This window comes from Physella acuta, unplaced genomic scaffold (assembly GCF_028476545.2).
Source record: "Physella acuta isolate Inbredline_101_S28 unplaced genomic scaffold, ASM2847654v3 ptg000421l, whole genome shotgun sequence".
Lineage (NCBI taxonomy): Eukaryota > Metazoa > Mollusca > Gastropoda > Physidae > Physella > Physella acuta.
Window position 1 is genome coordinate 890,681 of NW_026731940.1, and position 22,730 is coordinate 913,410.

The window sequence follows — 22,730 nt, forward strand, 5'->3', positions numbered from 1 at the left end:
ATCTTCTTTTTCTTATTTCTTCTTCAGCTGCAAAGTTGTTCTATTGTTGCCATGTTTGAACATTACAGAAATAATTATCCCCAACACCCGCCCTCTAAATCCTCCCCAGATTATCGAGCGATTATGAGTAAAACAGGTTGTAGTTCATGTCTTGTACATGTGTTGTTTGATCGCTGTAGATTTTATTAAGCTTTCAAACAAATGACTATCAAGGGTCCGGGCCACGAGTGCAAAGGTTAAATACAGGCTCAAGGGCAGGGCAGGAGGGGGGGGGAATGTCTTGATTACATCAGGTAATACCAAAAGGGGAATGTCGTGATTTAATCAGATAACATCCAAAGGGAATGTTTTGATTACATCCAATAACATTCAAAAGGGATTTCATGATGAGAGTAGATAAAACCCAACAGTCATGTAGCCTAGCTGACTTACAAGAGATAATATCTATGTTGATGGCTTACTTGCTTGAAACATTGGAGGCTTTCTTAGATAAGGTAAAAATACAACAGAAAAAAACTGCTTACATGATGTGATATCGAAAAGAAGACTTACTCATATGATGTAAATTGCAAAGAAGACTTACTTACATGATGTAATATAGAAAAAAAGACTTACTTACATGAGGTAATATCCAACATAGCTCTTGCTATGGTCTTTGATAATGAGGACTGTTGCGATCCACATCACTGGAATAATTAAAACATTTAGAAGTTAATTAGGCCTACACTGAATACTTAGAAATTAATTACACTGAATACTTAGAATCCCGTGGTTAAACTAGGGGCGCATAATTTGTAACCAAGAACTCAACTATTCGATGCCTCGTCCAACCTTAGTCTACGACGCTTTGATGGAGGGCTACAGTAGGTCAATGAAGGTAGATTTCGCAAGATCGGCCTTACTAAACTATGGTCAAAGAAAACAAATGGATGGTTCCATCCGATGCAAATGGTTACTTTCTTGTGTCGTAACTCCACGATATATACCAACTGTAACAGAGTGCTTTGGTGTTAGGTGGTTGATATCATGTGGGCTTAAGTCGGGGGTTGTTGTCTAGAAGGGTTGTATGTCCGGGGTTAATTCAGGGGGAGGGTGTTGATATCCATGGGGTTATGTGTGTACGTGGAACTCAATAGAGTTGTAATGCATGGAATCTGCCCCCAACTACACACACACACACACACCACTGACTGATATTAGGGGGACAAGCTGTGATGTGCTAGGTTGCATGAAATCTGACATCAACCACCCACACACCACTTATTGACATTATTGACTGATGTGTTAGATTGTATGAAATGTACCTTGCATCTACAGAGTCACCGGCTCAGGTCTTTCCGTCACACACACACACACATACACACACACACACACACCCGATGAAAATAAATAAATTACGGTGATATTTATTACACCACGGGTGCTTCTTGATTTGTGTAACAACTTGTTAATTTACGCAATGTGTTTTACGCCTATGTGTTTTAGAAGGGGATAGAAATGTGAAGCCCATTAGACGGGGGTCTGACTTTGGGAAGAGGTGTGAAAATGGAGGGGCCGGGGGGGGGGGGGGGTTCACAGGGAGGAAGTAAAAACCGAATGCTAATGCGTGACGTCATTCATGGGTGACACCAAAATGAAGTCTGTCTTGAATGCGGCACTATACGTAGATACCCAGCAGCTCAAAGAATGGGTGTAAATTTAAGTCGCTAAGTCCCACGTAATGACCAAGTCCACAATTAGTCAGTACACAATACGACATCGTCTGAGAAAGAAAAAAACATGCCACAAGCTGGCTCGTGGGCCATCCGTGTTATCGATTACAATCTCCATATATCGCACGTGCATAACGCCGCTACCCGAACGAGTGTTGCTGCCCTCCGTTTGAAAACAAAAACTACCGGGTTAATTTTTATCCTAACACCTGCTGCACTAGAATACATGGGCTGCTTTGTTCTATATATGTGTGTGTATGTTTGTGTGTGTGCGTGCGCCTGCGCCTGCGCACGCGCGCATATTAAACATTGCGGTATACAAGATGAAAAATGTAAACAATAGTCCACTGTTAGTAAAAGAGGTTAAAACTAAACCGTACTGTGGAAAAAAATGTCTTTGATATGCCTGAAGTGTGGAAATCGAAGGGTTATCATAATATCCTACTTCACCCTTTACTTTGAGCGGTTGGAAATTTGGTTTAGGAGCAGAGGCGTATCGACCCTTTCCGGTGCCCGGTGCGAGCTGTCAATTTTACTCCCTCCTCCCTCCGCACTTATTAAAATCTGTTCACGTTGAAGAAAAACCGCCTCCCCCCCCCACCCCCCCCCCACCATTTAGAAATGTTCGGGGCGCCTATTACCAGTCACTGGCCCTTGTCCATTTTTTACCAGCTAAACCAGTCAGGGAAGAAAAGCAGTTGTTTGTTGTCTTTACTTCGACTGTGTATAATTCAATAATGCAGCTAAGAAGGAAATTTTTAGTAGTTTTTCTATCCCTTTTGTGCGCCACTTGGTGCTGATGCAAATACCATTTCAGACCAGTCGGTAAATAGTGCAGATCAAGCAGAGGGAATCTATGTCTCTAAACTCGGCATATTGAAATTACAGCATTATTATTTACTTTCCCAGACTCAAATCAGGTACCCATTAGAGCTGAGTCGACTCAGAGACTCCAAACGGACATAAGCTAGTGATCCGAAGTTTCGGGTTTGTAACCAAACCAAGATCTCTATCTCTCGAACACGCCTTTCCTATGGCACCGTACACAAAACGGTACTTTCTATTTATTTATGCCTTACAATCAACATCATGGAAAATAACTATCCAACTTTTGTTTGTAAGCCGCAATTACTTTGTTAAACAAAATAAAACCGGGAAAATTTCGCGAGTCCTAGTAAACTTCAGGTGACTTGGTGAGTGTTATGGTAAACGGCCAGGTGTGACCCAACCCGCGGTATGCAAATAGTCACGTGATGTGCTCGACACGCGCGAAGCAACTCGAAACATTTGGTTAGAACGTCTGTCCGTAATATTGGCGAGTTTAAACTACGCTTACACATCCAGGAATCACGTTGAATAATGATCATACCTCGTTTTGTAGTTAAAAGAAATATTTGTAAAAATCCGTAATCTCTTTCTGATCCTTTATTGATAACAAACAATAAACTAAACCTAACCATACACCAAAGTCGCCCCTGCACATTGTTAACCAAAGACTATTGTATGTTTATTAGCCTTTAAGCTTAGATATGTGGACGTGGATTAGCCTTAAGCCTAAAATAGCTTCTCATTTGAGTTGTCTACTGGGATTAATAATAACCTAAAAAAACTCGTATTTTTTGGACTGGGATTAACTCTAACCTAAATCATCATCTTGTCCCTTTTTACTCTGTCCAAATGTCCTGCGCTTGTGTATGGACATGGTCAAACACTTACTGATATGTGACTCAACCAATATTCAATGCACCAATACCTTAAGCTTATTAACACAACAACAATGGAAGCTGTTAAACATGAGGAAATAGTGCATAGCATCTTTATTCACCTGCATTATATTCCATTCAGTGTAGTTCTAAATCTGATCGTAATAATAGATTGTCTCCATAAATAAATTTATAATTAGGTTTTAAAAGCGAGGAGAGATATGTAGTGGAAGTTATTTTGTTTCCCGACTAGGATATGTATATTGGATAATAAAATATTTTTTTTAAAACTTATGGTCTTGCTAAATTGAAATCTAGTTAATTGCGGATTTCGCTTTCCGTTGTGATTTTACCCTTAAAGACTATGATTTTGTATGGGACGGAGTAGTCGAATGGTGGAGCATAGTCTAGGATGTATCAGCTGTGATGGGTACCTAAGTCACTTTAGGGAGAAGTGAAGGCGGCTGGGCATAGTGCAGACCACACCGTCCCTTCATAAGGCTTCAGGTGAACTCTACTTCAATTACCCAGTGGATCATCTGGTTCGAAAAGGAATTACTTCACTACTATGATTTTGTAATTTCATCTGGATGAACTCTTAGAGGTGTACTTACCCTCCCCTCCCCCCACACACACACAACACCACCACCACAACGCCACCACCATTTAAACTTTACTGTTCAATAACCAAACCAAATGCAGTATTTATAGATGCGATTGTAATAATCCCATGAAAAAAAAAAAAAACTAAATACGATTCTTCTTCCTTCGGACTCTGTCAGGCTTGATTCAGAAAGAAAACCCAATGACACCCTCTGTCAAAAAAACTCACATTCACTAAAATACTACTTGTGCTCTGAAGTACACCAAACTCTGGTTATGTGATCGTTATTTTAGTCAACCTTTCATTCATTATCAACTGAAACTTTGAATGAATGGATTTAATATGGACATGAATTATTTGGTCTTAATAATCACAAGTACATCTTTAAACCACCTTAACAAAACAATGGCAAGTCCATCTTGCGTGATTTACTTCAAACTTGAATGGTCATGGATGGGATAATAATTTTTTGGTCTCAAAAAACTAAAAACGAGCACGTCTTAGGACTACAAAATAAATATTTAAATCTTTAGAGATTCATTTAGATATTGTGGGTACAATCACATATACAGCTAGACGCCAACAACAAATTATTTTAAAAAGCAATATCTATCGTTAAAAGCACATTACAAGAGAAGTTCACTTTAGTATATGTCAAGATATAATGTGAATTATATTTTATCAATGTAATGACTTCAAAAGAAGTTCACTATAAATAAAGAAACGTGAAGATATATTATAAATTACCGGCAACGGTTATAAGTCCGAGAGAACGAGCTATCAGCTTTATATTAGCGAGGATAAAAGTCTGTGAAGACTTCTCCTCCTTCTGTAAAGGCTGGCTCTCCGTACTCATCCTCAAGCGTGACGTCACCGAATGTATACAAACAAACTACCCAACAAATCTGCTCGTCATCTAATCTAACACACACAGCACATCCAACCGGATTACAACTACATCAGTAATTACAGCAACAATTCGCACAAAATTCCTGCTCACGCACGCAGGCTCTATCCGCTGAATAAAAAAGCAATTACAACCCCTACACAGTTTTAGCCACACATTAGCATCTGTTCCACCGCCACACGCAATGGCTTACCGTACTTATGCTAGTTAACGCAATTAGGTCGTTATTATAGGGCGGGGGGTCGGGGTGTGGGTGGGGAGGTGAGCACACACTCGAGTGAGCAGCACACACGTGTGTCGGTGAGGGTCAGAGCTGAAAAAAAAAACAACTGACTACACACGAAAACCCACGAGACAGATGGCTGAGTATTGATCGGTAATCGATACATACAACAATACTGACTTTAAAAATTGCATTACAAAATCCAAAACCTATTACTCTTGCTCTATTGAGTAAAAAATTAATAAAGAAGTTGGCAAGATACACACTATATATATATATACATGTATATATATATATATATATATATATATATATATTTATATATGTATATATTTATATATATATACATACATACACATCTATGCATATATATATACATATATATATATATATATATGTTTATATATATATATATATATATATATATATATATATATATATATATATATATATATATATATATATATATATATATATATATATATATATATATATATATATATATATATATATATATGCATACACATGTAAGCATACGTATATAAATATAAATATATATATATATATATTTATATATATATATATATATATATATATATATATATATATATATATATATAAATATATATATATGCCTCCATATATATGTGTGTGTATGTGAGTGCATCATGTATGTGCATGTTGCGCCGAGCGAGTATGTATAAACAATGCATCCATGTACTCTCTCCACCATGCGATATCATATTGCACATGATTATATTTCACAGTTAAAAGTACACGACCTCGCTACATCTGACACTGACTCATGAGCTCTAATGCTATTCCTATGGTGACAACCATACATTAATGGACGCAACAGACGCTGTATCTAGACATTAAAAATAATTCCATCTATTGATACGTTAATTAAAGCGGTGAAAGGACACTGCGTGGTACAAAAGAGCCTTATATAGGCAATGACTCAGTGGTATTCGACATAAGCGGAATTTTCTGTGTAGGTTCTACTTGTTTGGGAGTTTTGAAAAAACAAATAGCTAGATTAGATCTAAAAATAAACAAGAGTAAAGCATATACGTTCTAAAAAGTACTGAGTAAAATGGTAATAATTAATTAATTAAAATGAGTTAACATTAGGTTCACATGCAGAGGTGGACTGGGCCACCTGGACACTGGGAATAATCTCGGTGGGCCGTCAGGGAAAATTCCTGCGGACCGGCAGGATCGGTGATGTAAAAGTCAACAAAAATGAAAAAAATATCTGTCAATTGTCGGTAAATGTGCTTGGATGGAGTAAAGAGTACTATGAAATTTTAAATCGGGAAAGGGTTGCTTTTTTATATTCCCCGGCAGTTTGGATATTTGTTGGTTGTTTAAAGGTATATTAAATTCATGAAGTTGTTGAAAGGAGAGAATATGTTACCATTGAGATTTCGAATCTGGTGACATTGCGAAAGAGGGAATAAAGAATTTAAGAATTACTAAGCAAACTGTGATGAGAATATATCAGGTAGTGAATGGTGACTGTATAAGGTGGTGAATAGGTCAGGTAGTGAATGGTGACTGTATAAGGTGGTGAATTGGTCACGGCTGAAGATCAGTGTTCTACACACATTTTAAGGATCAAGCAGGACGAGTAACATTTCAGACGTAGTTATATAACAGTTGTATATCAGATATAAAGACTAATTGATTTTTCTGCGTCATCAATTAACACATGTTGTATGCTTAATTGATTTCGATGAATTCTGCAGCAACAAAACAACACACACACCATTGACAGTCGAAGGGACGGCTTGGCCTAGCGGTAGGGAAAGAGCGAGACTGCTAGACTGCTAAGCCGAGATCTCGAGTTCGAATCAGTTGAACGTCCCTCGCGTTAGTGAAACAAAGGCGTCTGGGAATAGTACTGACCACACTTTCCCTTCATACACCGAGGTCTCTGAAGTAGATGAACTCTACTTCATCGTGTCTCGGACACAAACGGGAACTGATGATGTTAGACTGTCAAAAAATAAAAATATAGTAGTGTCTCATTTAATAGTGGTTATTTTTAAATATATTGATGTTGAAATTGTGTGTGTTTTTTACTTTGATAATCGTACAGGTCTATAACAGCAATGGTAAACAATTACAAGAGACACTACTCTTAAAATGACGTATGTCTTATCTGTTTGTCTGTCTGTTACCCTCAATAACCTGACTGTTTTGGGGTCTATTTCACGCTTGTACATTAGACGTATAGACATATGTTGTATGTAAATCCGTGACATTTGATTTCACTTGTGACAGCATATGTGGCATTTATGCTGGGTGCTGACTCATGCCATGAAACAGACGAACATGTGAAGGTAACGTTTATGGAAAGGCGTAACTGGTATTATATTTTTTTATTAGGAAATAGCGTGCCCGTCCCGCGCGTTGCCGCGGTCTCAGAAGAAAGTCTGACGCAATATTTTAAGAGGGTTTCATCAGTGCGTTACCAATCCTAGATTCTTATGCGTGTGACCTTGTTTTCTAACACTGAGTTATTTAAATGTAAACAATGCTTGCGCTATATTTCTTGGATCATTTTTATCGGGACATGGGTTTTTCCGACACCACTACCCAGTACGCCCCAGTGCGCGCTTTATGAAAGCATTGAGTGTAGGTTAATCACTCTCCATAATAATGAGGTGGAAAACACTTCGGCGACCGCCCAGGTATCAGGGGCGTAGCGCGGCGGTCTCAGGAGCTCCTGGTTACACAAATGCCAAAAGTCTCACAGGATAGCCCGGGGCGCCAAATCGCACGGATGCGCCTGATTAAATTTAGTGAACGACTATAAAACCCCATTTTTATCCATTGTCTCGATGTTTAAAACGAACGTATGCGCCATAGCCTCACAGGAAAGCCCGGGGCGCCAAATCGCAACCTGCCGGGTCGCGCCCCTGCGAAATTGAATTTTTTTCTTTGCAAAAAGCTCACTCAACACCACCCCCCCCCCCTCCCCTCAAGTTTCATGTCGATCGGATGGAAGGTGTAGTAATGTTTAAAGGATAAACCCACGTACATACTTTGATTTTTATTCTTATAGATGGTGTCACTGTTGTGATATATATATTGTGGTGTTCGTGAATGTAAGGAATGGTGCAGTAGGTGTTATAAAGAATAGTTAGATATTTGATAGTGAATGTTTTAAAATACATTTTTTGTGTGTTTTGTGTTGGATGTGGAATGCTAATGCATTTTTTTGGAATGGTGTTGTGTTACACCTTTTGTGAAATGGTGTGTCAGCCATGAGCTTTAGGATTGGGATTGGATTGTTGGCAATGTTATTTAATACATGGTATAACAAAATTAAAAAAAAAATGGTTGGGTGTAAAACGTGAGAATTTTTTTAAACTGATTGTAAGTTAAGTTGACTAACCATGAATGATTTAGGTTATGAATTATAAAAAAAAAAAAGAAATTGTTGAATTTATGTATTAATAATTATCTAGTTTTTTTGTAATGTAACAGCTAATTTAAATACTTCGTTATATTTTATTTTTAAAATGCGCATGCTCAGTCTATCTAGAAAATATATTTAACAAATGTTTTATAAGACATTAAACAAAGCATTCATTTGTTTCAATTTTTTATTTATTTTTCTTGTCAATGTATACATGTAACAAAACGTTAAATCAGCCTCGAAGAAATCAAAGTATGCTCATAAAATCATAGCACAACTTTGAACATCAAGCGATAGACAACATGTTTACAACCATTTGCCTTGAAAAAATCAAATTACACACATAATAAAACTTCGATTTGCTTTGAAGAAATAAACGTGTACATGTAAAAAAAAAACATAATAACTAAATATCAAGTACAGACAACACATTAACAACACTCTGCCTTGAAGTAATTTAGTAATTCACAAAATGTATCATGTACACAAATTATACATTAGATTTTTAATAATATCCTTCCTGTTAAAATGAACCAGAATAGGGAACAACAAAGTTCTATTCTTGTCTAGGGTTGGATAGTTATCTAACACTAACAACAAAGTTCTATTCTTGTCTAGGGTTGGATAGTTATCTAACACTAACAACAAAGTTCTATTCTTGTCTAGGGTTGGATAGTTATCTAACACTAACAACAAAGTTCTATTCTTGTCTAGGGTTGGGTATTTATCTAACACAAACAACAAAGTTCTATTCTCGATGTTGATTGGACAAAACCTGTGAAGCTGATCCTTTATTGACTTTTTATATTAAAGAACACATTCAAATCATAGCTGAGTAAGTTTTTACATGAGATGACAACATTAAGTAGCACCAAATTATTATTACATTATAAGATCAAGTAGGTATGGAGTGACCCTAACCGAAATGAACCAACTTTGCTATCATTTTGTAATATATATTGCTATAAAAATCTTTAACAGCATAAATTTTATGCTAGGAGAGATGACACATTAGATCTTACATAAAGTTGGCCGTTTGATAACCAACCAATACCCTTAGTTAACTATCCTCAAATTATACAATCCAAATAAAGAAATAACTGGTTAGTTTTTCTGTTAATATCAATCAATATTTGTAATTAAAAACAATCAGTAATTATTATACTTTAATCATGATAGTGATTTAAACTGAATTAGCAGCTTATTGTTTCTGGAGACAAAAATAGAATTAAAAAAACCTCCTTTTAAAAATGCATATATTTCTTTTTATAAAACATCTAAAACATGTACACTAAAGGATCTTGCATTTGTGACACATACAAAAATCACTCAAAGAAAATCTCACATTGCATTTAAATTTTAAAATACTGTGCAGGCAACAAGGACTTGGTAGGTCATGTTTTGACTAAATTACATTTTGACGTAAATCTTGACCGAATGACTAAATTGTACTTTGGCAGTTCATCTGGGCTCACATTGCCAAAATTGGGACGACTTTAAATCTGGTCTAGTGTGGCAACCCAGGCAGACTGTCATACTTGGGGAGATATCTGATGAAAATAATATATTTCAAATTGTTTTCAAAAAATATGTAGAAAGACAACACAAAATCAAAAAAGGAATTATTTTGGAATATTGTTGTATAACTTAAGTAAATCAGAGAATAGTAAGGCAGACTGTCGAACTTGGGGAGATATCTGATGAAAATAATATATTTCAAATTGTTTTTAAAAAATGTATCAAGACAACACAAAAAGGAATTATTTTGGAATATTGTTGTGAGTATTAGCTGGGTGAATATAACTTAAGTAAATCAGAGAATAGTAAGGTAGTACTTGATTTTTTAAAACTTACAACATGGCTATCTACTATACATATGTGAAATGCAAAAGAATATTAAGTCAAAGCATGGCCTCTCCGTTACTATTGTTTTCTATAAAGTAAAATGAAACTGATTGTCCATGGTGTAGGTGAAGTAAAATTAAACTGTTACAGTGATCTCAGTATATAAAGGGATAGTGCAGTCAGCACTGTGCCCTGCTGCCTTTACTTTCCCTGGCATGAGTTAGGTACCTATTAGGTGGGTGGAGTCAAGGACGTTCCGTGGATAAAAACCCAGGATTCCAACTACAGACTTTCCGGCTGGCAGTCTAATGCTCTATCATCCAACCACGCCTTATCGCAGTGTTAACTGTAAAAAGCTACTAAACTAGGGAATCCTACTCAAATTCCTGTGTATACCATGTTGTTTATAATAAAAAAAAAGACTACCAAGGTCTAATGTTTAATCTCATGTTTACAAACAATCTAGCTAAAATATTAGATAGATGCAGATGTCAACTTTGCTTTTTTCTTTCTCATTTTTACATCAAAGTATTTGATCATGAAACTTAGTCTACAGCTATTTATTTTCATGAATAATCAACCAATCAAAACAGTTAAGGGCTAAATTTGTATATAAATCTAATTTAAAACAGACTTTAAGTGCAATGACAATGAGACTCACAAGCTGTTATACAGCTCTATCCTCCCTCTAACAATGCCAGGGCCAAGGAAAGTGCTGAGGTCTATCAGGCATTGAGTCGCAGCCGCAGATGCTAGAACAACGTCACTGTCCTGTGGAAATTTATTTTAAATAGACCAATCAAGCTGCGGTATTTGTGGTTTACACTGTATCTCTTATGAAAAACTGTACGTGCTTCTCAGCTTACAAGATGCATAAAAAAAATTGACATAAACATATCAAACAAGAATTGTGAGAAATCTAAAATTTTGTCCATATAAAAAAAATCTCATTATTTAATATCTAAGAAAGGTATTAGTGTTAAAATGGCACCACTGAAAAAAAATTTGAGCATTATATTGTTGTGGATTAACTAATTAATACTTAGCAGCATTGAATAATGCAAAGTATTGTATAGTAAAAATATTTTCTTACTAAAGCTTCAAAGATGTAGTCCAAAAACATTTCCAAAAACATTTTGAATGATCTTTTTCCGAGTCCTTTTGCAAAGTTTGGAAGCTAAAAAATTTTTTTTACAATTAAAGCAAATTATATTTTTCAGAATAATGTAAATATAGAAATAAAGAAAAAGGAAAAATAATAGTTAGTAAAATAACATTAAAGTAATTTTTTAAACAAGTAACCCAAGCAGATTTCAAATAATAAAAATAATTTTTTGGGGAATCAAAAAAGGAGCAAGAATAGGCATTTTTTTATGTTCATTCATAAAGTTTTATATATATGATACTGTATATTTATAAAAATACTTAGATATCTCTGACTAAAAGAGCAACCTGTTTACAAACAGTTTCCAAGAGGTTGGGATAGTGTGTGTAGGTTTTGACTGTACAGGCATTTGCCATGGCAGGTAACAGCTTGCTGACTGGGGCATTCAGAGACTGGATTTGACTCAGTTCTGCCAAGAGATTCACACACCTAATATAAAAAAAAAGAGTTTAAAAAAATTATTAATCTATTATTGACTTTTCTTAGCTCTCCAGTCCAAAATTTTTTTTTAAATGTCATGTTGAATCAGGTAGATGACCAACTTAATCTTTGAATGTGACTGAGATGCAAGGGAGCTCACCCATCAACTAGTTCCCATGGCTGGGGTGGTTTCCTAAACTTGTGGTCCATACAGCCTCCTCCCCTTCCCATCTTTGGAGCCAGAGAGCCACAGGAGTACATCTGAAATTGGTCCATTTTTCAGAATAATTGAAGATTAGATAAATATTTTACATTTATTAAATTTTCCTTAAAAAACACTACAAAAATACAATTCAAATAAATTAAAAGTTAAAATGAGTCCAATCTATTTAATTACAAACTGGGTAGCATGGTAGCAATACATTACTTTTAGAGTCACAGTTAAATTCACTAACAGCAGCCTAAATCTGTCATATACTAAAAAATATGATAAAATAAATAAATTTAGAGAAAACATTTTTGTAGTAAAACATTTTTGCCAACCTGCTGGTTTGAATGCAGCTCCATGTCATTATCACGAAGGTGCTTGACAACCCCAAAAGTAGCCGGTGACTTGTCCAGGTTCTCATATTTTTCTGATGTGGCCGGCTGTTCTTTGATCTTTTCAAAGCCTTCTTTTATTTTAGAAAACACAAAATCTTGCTCTGCACCTCCTTTTAAAGAAAACAACACAAAAAAGAAATTATTGTCAAAAAACTTGATTTCTGGAAGAGAAATAACAGAAATATTTAGAGTAGGAAATAATTAACACATAAATGATAATTCTACATTTTAGGAAATAATGGTTCTCTAGGAAATAAAAAGAACACTAGTTTAAATTATGAAATAGAGTTGGAGAAACGTATAATTAATTGTCATGGAGGCGCTGTCGAGTTGACAAAAAGATCATGGTTGATAAATTCGAAAAAGTCTCTAGTTCAAACCCTCTGGCAGATAAGGCTCAATCCCTTCCAACACAAAAAATTAAGAACGAAGAAGAAGAAAGAAGGAGAAACAGATGCGTGAATGAAAAGGTTAAACTGACCATAAGCTTTGACGATGTTAGTGATGGCAACTGCTGCCCCTTGCCTGACTGAAGGGATGTTGTCTTGAAGATTATTGAAGAACAGAGGATACAGCGCAGGCAAGGATGACCTAATGGACAAGTTTATGAATTTTTTTAGAATCAATAATATGGTACAGATCCAAGTCATCAGTATGCCTACGGATTTAACACAAAAAATAATATACTACATCCAGAGCAGATTCAAACCGGTGTTTACCTTTTTAAAAGGATTGTATACATGTGCTATAAAAGTAATATATCTCAAATAAATCAAACTATGCAATATTACTTTCTTAAAAACACGTAACGTTATTTGATTGCTACTAAAATCTTAAGTGATTACAAACCTGGATTCCTCAGGAAAACACAGAACAAAATGACCACATGCAATACAGGCAGCTAAATGAGAAAAAAAAAAACTTTAAAGTAAAAACAAATTACACTAATTTGTAGCACTTGATTACATTAATGCATTGAATATATAACTCTATTCTTCCTACATATTTTTAAAATTGTATTAATAAGTCGCACATGACTAAATTAAGGTTGATTAGATTAGACCACAATATATATAGCTCTGTATAGAAAATGACAGTCCTAACTCACCATCTCTCACTGGCCAACTATCATCATTGAAGCAAATAAGTAAAGTCTCCAATAGTTTTGTAACATATGGACTGACAGCAGCTTTGTCAATCTGAAACATTTATTTTTGTATGATTAAACATGGATGTTAGGACTGTTGGATAACTAAGAGAGCAACAGTTTAGAAGATGTGAATAAATTTTTTTTTTATTGAAAAGGCAAGTATCCAAGAACTACTAATTAATCTAAAATTATAATAATTGAGCTCCCCCCTCCCCTACTAATATGCTTTATATTGTTAATGCATAAAAGTCTTTCTATTTTACTTCAATGACTTTATTTTTGGTAACTCAACTTTGAAATACATGTATTTTTAAAATACTTAATTTACAAACGGGATGTAGATACACATCCAAAGTTCAAAATTCCTTTTCTGTAAAGTAACTAGATAAGAATGTGTCTAGTTAAATCATTCTAAAAGTGAAATACATTTTTTAGCAACTAGGAGCCAGACGTTCAGAAGGCTACATTTGCATACATTTTAGTTAAAAAAAAGTTTAATTAAGTAATGCATTTTTAAAATTGCTTGTGATCGCATCAAATTTGAGTGCAATTACCAATTTGGCAAAATTAACTTTTAATCAACTGCTGCTGCATGTAAGACCTGTGTTACACACTGGTAAACTGACCTTTGATCCCAGCTCAGCTATACATGCACAAGCAGCCTCCCTGACAGCATGGTTGTTGGAATCTGTTGCCTGGATGTAAAACTCTACCTGTGGTTTTCAAATGTTCATTATTTTTTAAAAAAAAAACAAAGAATAGTTCTAACAAGCTCTTATTTTCATGTATGAGGGATTCCAAAAAGGCAGAAATGTTTGGATTAAATCAATTGGAATACAGTGTAAATAATGAACAATACCAGAAATGTTTTAAAATTTTATAAGAATTACAAAAAGGCCAATGTAAAAATACACTTCACTCTTTACTCAAAATGTTTTAAATAAATTCAAAGTAAAAAATGAGTAAACCTTAAACTTACAACTTGTTGAATGTATTTCTCCACTAAATGTTTTCCCTCTCCTTTGGTGACCTGACGCCAAGATTCTTGTGAGTATATTCTAACACCTTCTGCCATGTAATACCTGAGTTTGAGAAGACCAGATTTTCAAGTAAGGACTGTACACATGCGTTGATAACATTTTATAAAAAACAGTTTTGTAATTCAATGCTAGATTTTATTTCTTTAAATTTATTTTAAGTTTGTTAAAAAATAACAGCTGCGTTAAAATGCTTTTTGTTGTATCATTATTGTGTGCACACATTGCTAGATACATATCATAGACAAACAGTTCCCCACCTGTTTAAGCACATCCTGGGAATTAGGATTGGGTAGAATTTTTCTCTGGCTTCTTCTGAAGGTAAACTCATCAGGAAATTGCGTGTGGCAACAGACCCAGCCATGCGAACCTAGTAGTAGTAAGAATTTAATTTAAGATTATAAAAGGCTTTCTTAAAAAACTAGAATTCATTAAGGAACAGACTTATATAAAAAATATGTATTCTTTATTCACTTCCAGTGACATTTTATTTTAAAAAGATGACAAACTGTATTATTACCTGGCTCCAATTGTCAGCAAGCCCATTGCCGAGATATTCAGAAAATATTTTTCCATGACGATAAATGGCATTTCTCTCTTCCAGTTCAGCATCATCGTCATTTTCCACTAGAAGAGATGAAAATAAGTACACAACACATATATAGAATCAAACCATTTTTAAATAAAATAACCGCAATATAGAAACTAAGAAACTAAATATTTTTCCATGACGATAAATGGCATTTCTTTCTTCCAGTTCAGCATCATTGTCATTTTCCACTAAAAGAGATGAAAATAAGTACACAACACATATATAGAATCAAACCATTTTAAAATAAAATAACCGCAATATAGAAACTAAGTACTGAACTTTCTTTTATAAAATTTCCATACACATATCCTTCATGACTTCATAATCAAAATGTACAACTTCTAGCTGATTTCAAATATACCCACCCCATAGCTTTTATTGTGAACAGTGCTAATTCTATTAAAATTTATCTTAACTAAGATTTGAAAGTTATAATCTACAATTTTGAAACCACAACCATGAAATGAATGCCATTCAAGAATGAGCTAGAAATTTTAGATAAAAAAAAAATCACCTCCTTCACCACACTTGACCAGCGCACTACAAACATAAAAACCAGTTTCTCTGACAAAACGATTGGTGTGTGTCAGGGCCTCAAAGATCAGGTCCAGTAACTCCTGATCCACATAGTCATTAAACTTGTTGCCGCAGCCCAGGATTACACTCTGCAGGCACCTGTTACATTTCAGATATACAAAGGCATTTACTATAATTTACTTAAGAATATATCATCCAAATACTTAAATGACAATAATTGTACAAATTTAAAATGTTAGTATTTTACAAATGTTTTAAAATGTAAGATATTTAATGTAATTTACTTATACTTATAATTTGTCATTAAATATTCAAATAAGTTAAATTTTTAATTCAAATGCTTATTTTAACAATAATTTGATTCATCACGATCATTTCCTCTTCATGCCAAGACACATGGGGCAGATGAAGTAGAATTCATCTGCTTCATAGACCATGGCATACGAAGGGATAGTTCCCTAACGTAAGTTAGATATCCATCAGAGCTGGGTGGACTGATTTGAACCCGGATTCAAAATAGAGGCTCTCAGATTAGGAGTCTAGCGCTGTAATGCTGGGCCACGCTGTCCCAATAATTTGATTAGTAACTAAAAATGTTAGTTTGAGTTAAGTTTTATTTAATATTAGCGTAAAAAGAATACTCCATACAAATTGAATGAGGCATTTACTTCCATATAAAAGAATGCTAAACATGAGCTCAGGATTCAGGTCCTTTTAGTTGATGGGGTTAGAGAACCTAAGAGTTCCTTCCTTTAGTGTCTCTAACAGAAGCAAATATCTGATAGCCCATTGAGTTGGATGTTCATAGACAAATCTTCACAACTATTACTTAAATGCAACCAGATGTGGGAATAAACTTACTTCATGTAGGTCTCTAGAGATTTCCAGCCTGCTGTATCATGAAGCATTTGTGCTGAATCACTGGAGCGCTAGAAATTTGTACAAAATTCAATTATTGGCACACACAAAAAACCAAATAGCTGTTAGCCGTGATAAAAAAATTGTGTTCTGTTTAGCTAACAACCAAATAATCACAAGGAATATATACTGCTATTAAAAATTACCTTTTTTTAAGAAAATTAAGTCAAGTTAACAGTTAGGGTTTAGGTTATGGCAGTTTGGGTTAGAGTAAGTATCACTATTTGCTATGATGATTCAATTTATAAACTTGCTTGTAGCTATTCTGTCTGTAACAATTAGTTAAATACCTAAAAATTAATTCATCATTGTAAATTTAAAAAAAAAAAAAATAGGAGAATTTAAAAAGAAAACTGAACTCACTCGCTCAATCAGTCTAGCGCTTGTGTTTGGAGACCCGAACATAATGCTTTCTGGCTGTTCAGTGCTAGGAGAATCCAATGCATCTTCAGATAAGCCAAGACTGTCACAATTACGCTCCAAATTACAGCGTATGCCATTCAGGATCTGTTCTCTACACCTGTCATAAACCTCAACTCCAATCACCTTGCACAGAACTCCAAGCAGTTCGCCTTTTAAGATTTCACATTCACATTAAAAAAAAAAAATCTTACCTAAATCATATTATATTTATTTATTTAGTTTGAATGTTTTAGGACAGCCGTCTGTTTTGTATGTAACTAAATTATATGGTACTGACTAAAAAAACCACCAATAGTGAACTAATAAGGGCATTAGGCCTTTTAGGGGCCTATTCAACATTTTATCAAAATTTATTTCATTAATGACTAAGTAATGACTTACCAGCTGCGATTCTAACGCGGAACTCTTCATGATCTAACATTAACATTGAACTTTCTATCATAAGATAAGCAAATGACGATCCGCCATCCAATTCACCGTCATCTTCTATTGCAATTTTTCCCTGTTCAAACAGGCATCTTGCACCACTCAAACCACCATGTCGACTTTCCCATCCTTGGTCGGGCTCTGAAAGTAAACGGATAAAATCCTGTTGTGCATTAATAATTTCATCTTGATCACAACGACTAATGAATTCTTCAAGCTCCGAATATCCCCTGTCTCTATCAAGTTTTGCTTTGCTACAAAGTTTTTGCAATATTTCTGACGCCATTTCTGTTGTTTGCGGAAGTAAACAAGTGATTAGGCTACCCTAATGTGCACAAGTTACATTAAAATTAAAAGTACCTAAAAGCATTTTAATATAGCTAACAAAACATTAATTTAAATACATTCTATAATCGTCATTTAAAAAAAAAAAGTAGTTACTATTTGGGATCTGACGGTCACATTGGCAGATGAGATATATCTCATCTGTTTCTTGAAGAGATATAACAATGTCAGTTTTCTATGAACAATCGCCTTTACTCAGGCAGTTACCCATCAGATTTGGGTACACTAATCATCTGCATTTTAAAGATTATCTTTTAATTTTTATAGTCACGTTTTTAATTATATATTGATTTTTAAATCACATATAAAATAACTGAAAACACAGATAACACGAATATTAAAAAAAAAATAAATGGTGTAGGCTTTTCTTCGAGTTAGGTCATTCAAGCCCTAAGTGTTCAGTTCAAACATAGTTTCTATAGATTACCAATCTGTTTTTAATCCAACAGTAATCATTTTCACTCACACACACACACACACTCACACCGGGGATATAGTTTTACAATTTTCTGAATCCTCTATTTGCATATCTATCGTAAATTGGTGACTTTGAAAGGTAGTTTGGATAGTACGATGACTACAGAAAAAAAATATTTTCCCTTCTGATACTCTCTTGTTACGATTTAACTTTTTATTAGTACGAGGTAATATGCTGAACTGCTGAATAAAACTTGGTGTTCGAATTAATTACTTATAACTAAATCTCTGTGTCATGATGATACCCATCTGTATGTCATGATGCCCAGTCCTTATTCCTGTACCACATTTTTAGACATCCCTGTTAGTTTCAAAAGGTTTTATTAGTGTTATAGGAAATAACTACTGTATTTAAAAAAAAATCTTGTTTCTTTTTAAAATCACAGGTATCAGTTGTTTGAAAAAAAATTATTTCTCGCTAAAGTGTTTTTCGGTATTATATACATTTGCTAATATAAACTGTTAGTTTGGTCTTTAGAGATATCTTTTCCCACTCCATTGGTCATTTTAAAACACGCTTTGAAAAACGCTAATATTTGAATCTAATTCTAAATGTGTAGGGATATTGTAAACAATATTTTTGTAATTTAAAAGATCCTGAACATTATCATTGCTACAAATGGGAGTACCGGCGTTCTTTCGGTGGCTGAGCCGTAAATACTCCTCTTTGATCGTCAACTGTGTGGAAGAAAAGGTAACCTAGAAAAAGCAAACTACCTATTATCGATAACTGACTTGTCGCTTTAATATTTGATTTGGTATTCAATTTCACTTTTAAGTATTTAGCTAACTAGAAGAATCGGATAAAGGGCATAAACTGAATTACCAGGCAAATAAAATATTTTTATAGCCTGTAAAGAGTTGCGCTCAGTGACTATGAATGTGGAATATCATAGGACAGAACGAAGGTAAAACTCTATTTGGCATTTTGGCGTATTTTATTCGCCGCTTCGCGTTCACCTCCGGTTGAGCTATTTTATTATAAACACAACAGAAACAAACAGAAACGTTAGGAAAACATTAGGATTACAGCTAGACTAGATCTAGACTACTTATTTTTCATGAATGTGAGTTTTAATTAGAAAAGGTGAAAAAAACATTAAAAAGTAGTTTTTCTTACTAAATCTAAAATTTACGCAATTTTCAATATAAACATGACCACTGAATAATAGACATCCATATTTAATCCATTAGGCACTAAATTTGAAGTTTTTAGTTCATTTTAAACTAAATTACTTAATTTAATATTTATTGACACTCACTGCCATGGCCAACACATCTCTCCATGACAACTCTTCTAACCCTTGATGCTTAAGAAAACCACAAATCAGGTTAGACTTTTTAAGTGGCCATGCACCCAGAGTTCCTCACTAGTGATCTCAAATAGCGGTCACGTGGTTTTTAAAAAAAAAAATAAATTGGTTGTGATATGAGAGCCGATCTTATAAAAAAAGTGCCAACAATATTTGCTTTCTTTTTACATAGACTGATAGACTTAATAATGCTTTACTTATATGATCATTTTTGTACCTATATAGTTATTTTTCAAATTCTATTAATTTTAATGAAACCAAATTTTGAATTTAGCCTCCGGTCTCCAAACCAAATTTTAAAATGCTTTTCTGGCATATCTAACCCTGCCACCTATTGTTTGTTGTTATGACACGGAAATCCCGCCATTTTGCGCGTGGTAAACATTTTTAAATGTAATTAGTTGAAGGTCTCTGGAATTTGGCCGAAAAATCACCGGAAATCAAACGTCCGGTCCGGGCGCCATATTGTTGTTAGCAACCGACCACGCCTCCAAGTTAGCGAGAAATACTATTAAAAAGCACTAGGGCAATTCCAATTAAATAGCAGTGTGATCAACAGCGGGAGAAAAATCCCTACACGGTCGAGGGTTCACCGTGAGTTCATATTGACTTTAATCTTCACCATATGTCATAGTCAGTTTTGGGGTCATTGTGAGTTCATAAAAGTTTATGTAGAGTAGCATGCGTGGGAGATACTTGTATCAATACAAACAAACGTAACCGCCTTGCAACTGTGAGTTTCGTACTCACCCATTGCCATGAATATCTTAACTGTCACACAAACAAAGTAAATTAATCAAACCAAAACAAAACTTCATAAAGAAATAAGCCTAATGTTTTCCTACTAATGTTTTTGTGTGTTTCGGTTGTGTTTATAATAAAATACGCTCAACCGGAGGTGAACGTGAAGCGGGGAATAAAATACGCTAAAATGGAGTTAAGCAACTGGTGGGCTTGTTGCATAAATTTAGGCCTAAATTAAATATAAACTCAAATTAATACTCTAAATCAGGGGTTCCCAACCTTATGCCCGCGGGCGCCATGGCGCCAGCTGAACGATTATTATGTGCCCGTCTCTCACTATTCGACGGAGTCAGAATTTTTTCATAAACATTATTTTAAAATATGATTTATTTTTATTCATTTGTTACAGTTTTAATATTTTTTTTTGACTGCCTAGGTTTATTAAATATGTTCGATACTTGTCCCAACTTGTCTAGCTGCGAGCCAGACTGCACTATTTACGCTAGCCTGGAACGGCTAGTGCCATTTGCACATCACACTTTGTACACGCAGAAAACCCGAAGCGAACGAATCGAACAAACGCCACGAACTGATCCGATAAACGCAGAAGGCGCCAAATCACAAGGCACATAACTCTGATTGCTTCGGCAATCATCCGCTCACTTTGGGTTTTCCGCGTGTACATGGAGTGATGTGCAAAAAGCATTCCCCGCCTGAAACTGCGTTGTTGTCATTGTGATTGCTACCCTGTTCGGGTCGCGACAGTTAGATAAGAGACATATTCGTCAGACGAAACAAGAATTAGGAGTTTTCTATTAAAAAAAAATTAACAGGCTAAAAGTGAGATGCGTAATTTATTGTATTCATAAGCGATGATCTATTAATAAACTATTATTATTGAGGAGATAATTATAGTTCTTGTTATAATATATTTATGCATATAATGCAGAACAGACTTGATATTATATTGTAGTTCAATTATTGTTTTTTTATTATTCATTTTAGTACATGTATATTTACATGTACATACATATACGGGTACATGTACATATATGGGTACATGTACATATTATATGGGAAAATGAAAAGTTATGGAAGGAGTTTGTCGATTTAAAATAGGTAGTGCCCACCACCCTACCGATATTTTAGAATGTGCTCTAAAGTAAAAAAGGGTTGGGAACCCCTGCTCTAAATAAATAATAGGTCACCTATTTGTATTGACTTAGGCTTCTTATGACTTTTTATATTTAGGTACGTTTTTGCGGTTAGGGAGAAGAGGTTTAGGGCTTTTAGTAGTTTTAGGGGCTTGTGTCGGCAAAGCTCATGTTTGCTAAACCGATAAGTCTAAGAACCCTGATTCAGATGATGCTTGACAGCTGGAACAGCAACTCTTCAAGGAGAGACAATTCCCAAATCAACAACTGCTGCCTTGTAGTTTGTTCTTTTTAGTCTGTAGCAGTTCCCAAAAAGTTGAACTTACAGGCCTAACATTTATTCTTTATTCAAATTTATGTTTAGCCAAAAGATGTTAATGGTGTTAAGGTTCCTGTTGATACCAGTCAACCCAACCCCAATGATGTGGAGTTTGATAACCTGTACCTTGACATGAATGGCATCATTCACCCTTGCTGTCACCCTGAGGACAGGTCAGTTAGTTTTCCATGTACTTATTTACATAGGCTTATTGTTATTTTGATGTAAAAGAATAACTTAAGATTTTGTCAAATTATTTTGTTATATTATGGTCACTGTCTAGGAACCTTCTGTCAGTTACATGACTTACTATTATTAACATTCATTTATCATTCTACAGACCTGCACCCAAGAATGAAGATGAGATGATGATCTTGATTTTTGAGTTTATTGACAGAATTTTCTCCATAGTCAGACCCAGACGTGTTCTGTACATGGCCATTGATGGTGTGGTAGGTATTTTGATATTTGTGCTTTTGTACCCAAAAGTAAAATTTTTGTAGACAGCAAAGTAGTGAAAGCAACCAAAAGCTAGACCACAAGCATCACTTAAAATCTAGTAACCAGAGATAAATCTCTACTGTTATAACATTATTTTTTACTTTTATATATTTATATAATTTTTATGCATTGGACATTTCTGTTCAACTTTCACACCTCTCATGGCAGTAATCCTGCATCTC

At 34.6% G+C, this 22,730-nt stretch overlaps 3 protein-coding genes across 4 annotated transcripts in view; 1 reads left to right on the top strand and 2 right to left on the bottom strand.

Annotated features, from left to right (window-relative positions):
• Positions 1-5,162, bottom strand: part of LOC131942714 (uncharacterized) — a 34,184-nt gene extending 29,022 nt beyond the window's left edge. Inside the window, exons 1-2 of one of the 2 annotated variants that reach the window (XM_059302629.1) lie at positions 4,767-5,146; positions 620-686 (exon numbers count right to left, since the gene is read on the bottom strand). In XM_059302629.1, the coding sequence (XP_059158612.1) occupies positions 620-686; positions 4,767-4,875 (176 nt within the window). In that variant the 5' untranslated portion in view covers positions 4,876-5,146. Of the gene's footprint in view, positions 1-619; positions 687-4,766 lie in introns of both variants that reach the window. The other variant, XM_059302632.1, reaches the window with a different exon arrangement.
• A 4,460-nt stretch (positions 5,163-9,622) lies between these two features.
• On the bottom strand, positions 9,623-17,990 carry LOC131942720 (uncharacterized). The gene is made up of 17 exons (XM_059302640.1): positions 17,651-17,990; positions 17,210-17,418; positions 16,790-16,857; positions 15,906-16,066; positions 15,320-15,426; positions 15,060-15,169; positions 14,742-14,844; positions 14,389-14,475; positions 13,721-13,811; positions 13,462-13,513; positions 13,094-13,203; positions 12,553-12,722; positions 12,170-12,270; positions 11,877-12,018; positions 11,518-11,601; positions 11,086-11,195; positions 9,623-10,129 (listed from the first exon to the last, which is right to left on the bottom strand). The coding sequence occupies exons 1-17, from the start codon at positions 17,979-17,981 to the stop codon at positions 10,087-10,089; spliced, it is 2,079 nt and encodes a 692-aa protein (XP_059158623.1). The 5' UTR covers positions 17,982-17,990; the 3' UTR covers positions 9,623-10,086.
• A 1,013-nt stretch (positions 17,991-19,003) lies between these two features.
• Positions 19,004-22,730, top strand: part of LOC131942734 (5'-3' exoribonuclease 2) — a 40,124-nt gene continuing 36,397 nt past the window's right edge. Inside the window, exons 1-3 of the mRNA XM_059302655.1 lie at positions 19,004-19,211; positions 22,093-22,220; positions 22,388-22,499. Of these exons, the coding sequence (XP_059158638.1) occupies positions 19,137-19,211; positions 22,093-22,220; positions 22,388-22,499 (315 nt within the window). The 5' untranslated portion in view covers positions 19,004-19,136. The remainder of the gene's footprint in view (positions 19,212-22,092; positions 22,221-22,387; positions 22,500-22,730) is intronic.